Below are 2,185 nucleotides of genomic sequence, written 5' to 3'. Positions count from 1 at the left end.
TGGTGGGATAAGATGGAAGATGGACAAAACAGTAAAAAATAAAATTTTAAAGTTTTTTCTTCTTCTAATAATTCCCTATAAAATAAAATAAAATAAAATTTAGATAACAAAATAAATAAATTGCTTGTATGAGATGTCCTTTCAAAGACTTAATCTTATTTAATCAACAACATATTATGACAGAATGAATATTGGGGATTCAGACTTTATTAGTCATGCATAAGTATCTTATTTATTCATAAGAGATAAGATTGTTTAAATTCAATCATCTATAATGGATGATGCTTTATAATGAATGATGAATATATATAGTCTCATCTCGTAAAAAATATCACCATCATTGTTTTTCAAATTTATGTTGTTCCTATACCATCACACAAGAGAGAGCTCATGGAATAATCCCTACAAAGTGATTTACATATTTACCCATTTAACTCTAAGTTTAGTGTATATATACACATTGATTATTTAAATTTATATGTGATGTATGTTAGTTAGTTAGCATAAATCGACAATATATAAACCCGTGTAGTGTAATATATATTTGTTAGTTAGAATGTTGAAATAAAATTAACATTCTCTAAACATACCAAGTAAAAGCATCATCTAAAATTTTGAATTTCAATTTATTAATGTCATTATTTAGAGCGATAGCGATGCATTTGTCTCATCAATTATTTTTTTAACTGAAATTTATAAAACAAAATTAATTAATTAATTCTTAATTTCTTAACCTTTGCTAAGTGAATCTAATGCATAAACCAGAACAATGTCTCTTAATTTTATTCCAAAAATTATGCAGCAGTAGACATTAAAGATAAATTGTGTGAAATGTACTTGAATCCTGTGATCGGACCACCGACAGTGTGAAGGAAGGCTAATGGCTGGAGTCCGTCGAAGGTGGAGGTTGCAGGAAATCCGTTTCTTGTGGTGTTTCTGAAGGAAACAGAGGCGGCGGAGGACTTACAGCAGTCGCAAATGAAGATGAATTGGAGGAACAAGTAGAGAATGAATAAGCCGCAGAAGCTCCGGAATATGTCGTTTGATCGAACAGAGGAGTGGGAGTCATTCTCTGGTACTCCCCGCCTCCCTGTAGCAGCGTCGAGTACGGCAAGTAGTCGCTCGCCACGGCCGCCGCGGCGTCGGATGATGGGTGCCCCCCGAACGGCTGGAGGTGGGCCTCCTCGGGGAAGTTGAGCTTGGCTCTGCTTCCACGGAACTGGAGGGCGGCCTCGTCGTAGGCTCGGGCGGCAGTCTCGGAGGTGTCGAAGGTGCCGAGCCAGACGCGGGCGGCCCTGTGAGGGTCCCTTATCTCGGCCGCCCATTTCCCCCAGGGGCGTTGCCTGACCCCTCTGTATCGTCTTCCCCCGCCTTGCTCTGTTCCTTCTGCGGCGGGAGCGGTGACCGCCTCTGCTGCTGTAGAAGATAAACATAAACGTGAATTAGAGGTAGATGGTAAGCAAGTAAGAACAAAGTAATCATCAGATCACCTGAAGGAGCTGAAGACGACTCCCCCTCGCGCACGAATTCCTCCCTCCCTCTCTTCTGACCTCCCTGCGACGACGAGAACATCGGAGATGTGCACCAGGATGAGCCGATCCGTCCCGCCGCTGCCTCGGCGCCACGGTCTCCGGCGGCCACGCGCGCCAGCGCCGACACGATTACCGTCGTCTCGTACTCCACGAAGGACGGGGTCACGTCGTCGCGGTCGTCGGGTCCGGCGAAATCGCCGGCGGAGTTGGGTGGAAGATTCGCCACTGTGACGCACATGCAACTCCACCAATGGGGAGTCGAACGAAGGGTTCATACACACAAAGAGATGAGCGACTCCCATGATCGAATGGCGCCGCCATTGGAGCACCGTTTAAGGAATTACCCATTTTCGGCATCCTCTGGCGGTCAACGTCAAACTTATAACGAGCAGCATTTGGCACTCAAGACGAGACGAGTTCAAAGTCGTTGTTCTCCAATTGCCTTTGGTTGCCGACATCAAGAATCGTGCATGCTTGCCGACTGCTATAATCCACGACATGCCATCCAAACACAGATTACTTTCCTTGAGAAATTATTTTGTCTTTATTACTTTTGGTCATTATTTCAAAAAAAGACCAACTTGTAGCCTTTGGTACAGTCGCATGGGGAGACTTCTGCTTATGTTCTTGAAGCTGCCATTAATTAATTTAAT

The 2,185-nt window shown here is 43.5% G+C and overlaps 1 protein-coding gene across 1 annotated transcript; it reads right to left on the bottom strand.

Moving 5' to 3' along the window:
• Positions 1–786: 786 nt before the first annotated feature.
• LOC135589029 (ethylene-responsive transcription factor ERF110-like) lies at positions 787–1,842 on the bottom strand. Its single transcript, XM_065081349.1, has 2 exons — positions 1,491–1,842; positions 787–1,416 (listed from the first exon to the last, which is right to left on the bottom strand). The coding sequence occupies exons 1-2, from the start codon at positions 1,768–1,770 to the stop codon at positions 878–880; spliced, it is 819 nt and encodes a 272-aa protein (XP_064937421.1). The 5' UTR covers positions 1,771–1,842; the 3' UTR covers positions 787–877.
• Positions 1,843–2,185: the final 343 nt, after the last annotated feature.

This window comes from Musa acuminata, chromosome BXJ1-8, assembly GCF_036884655.1.
Source record: "Musa acuminata AAA Group cultivar baxijiao chromosome BXJ1-8, Cavendish_Baxijiao_AAA, whole genome shotgun sequence".
NCBI lineage: Eukaryota > Viridiplantae > Streptophyta > Magnoliopsida > Zingiberales > Musaceae > Musa > Musa acuminata.
This window is presented reverse-complemented; position numbering and strand designations above follow the sequence as displayed.

Coding starts and splice junctions, on each gene's coding strand:
- LOC135589029 (XM_065081349.1), bottom strand. CDS start 1,770: ATGTGCGTCACAGTGGCGAATCTTCCACCCAACTCCGCCGGCGATTTC. Junction 1,417..1,490: donor GTCGTCTTCAGCTCCTTCAG/GTGATCTGATGA, acceptor TATCTTCTACAG/CAGCAGAGGCGGTCACCGCT.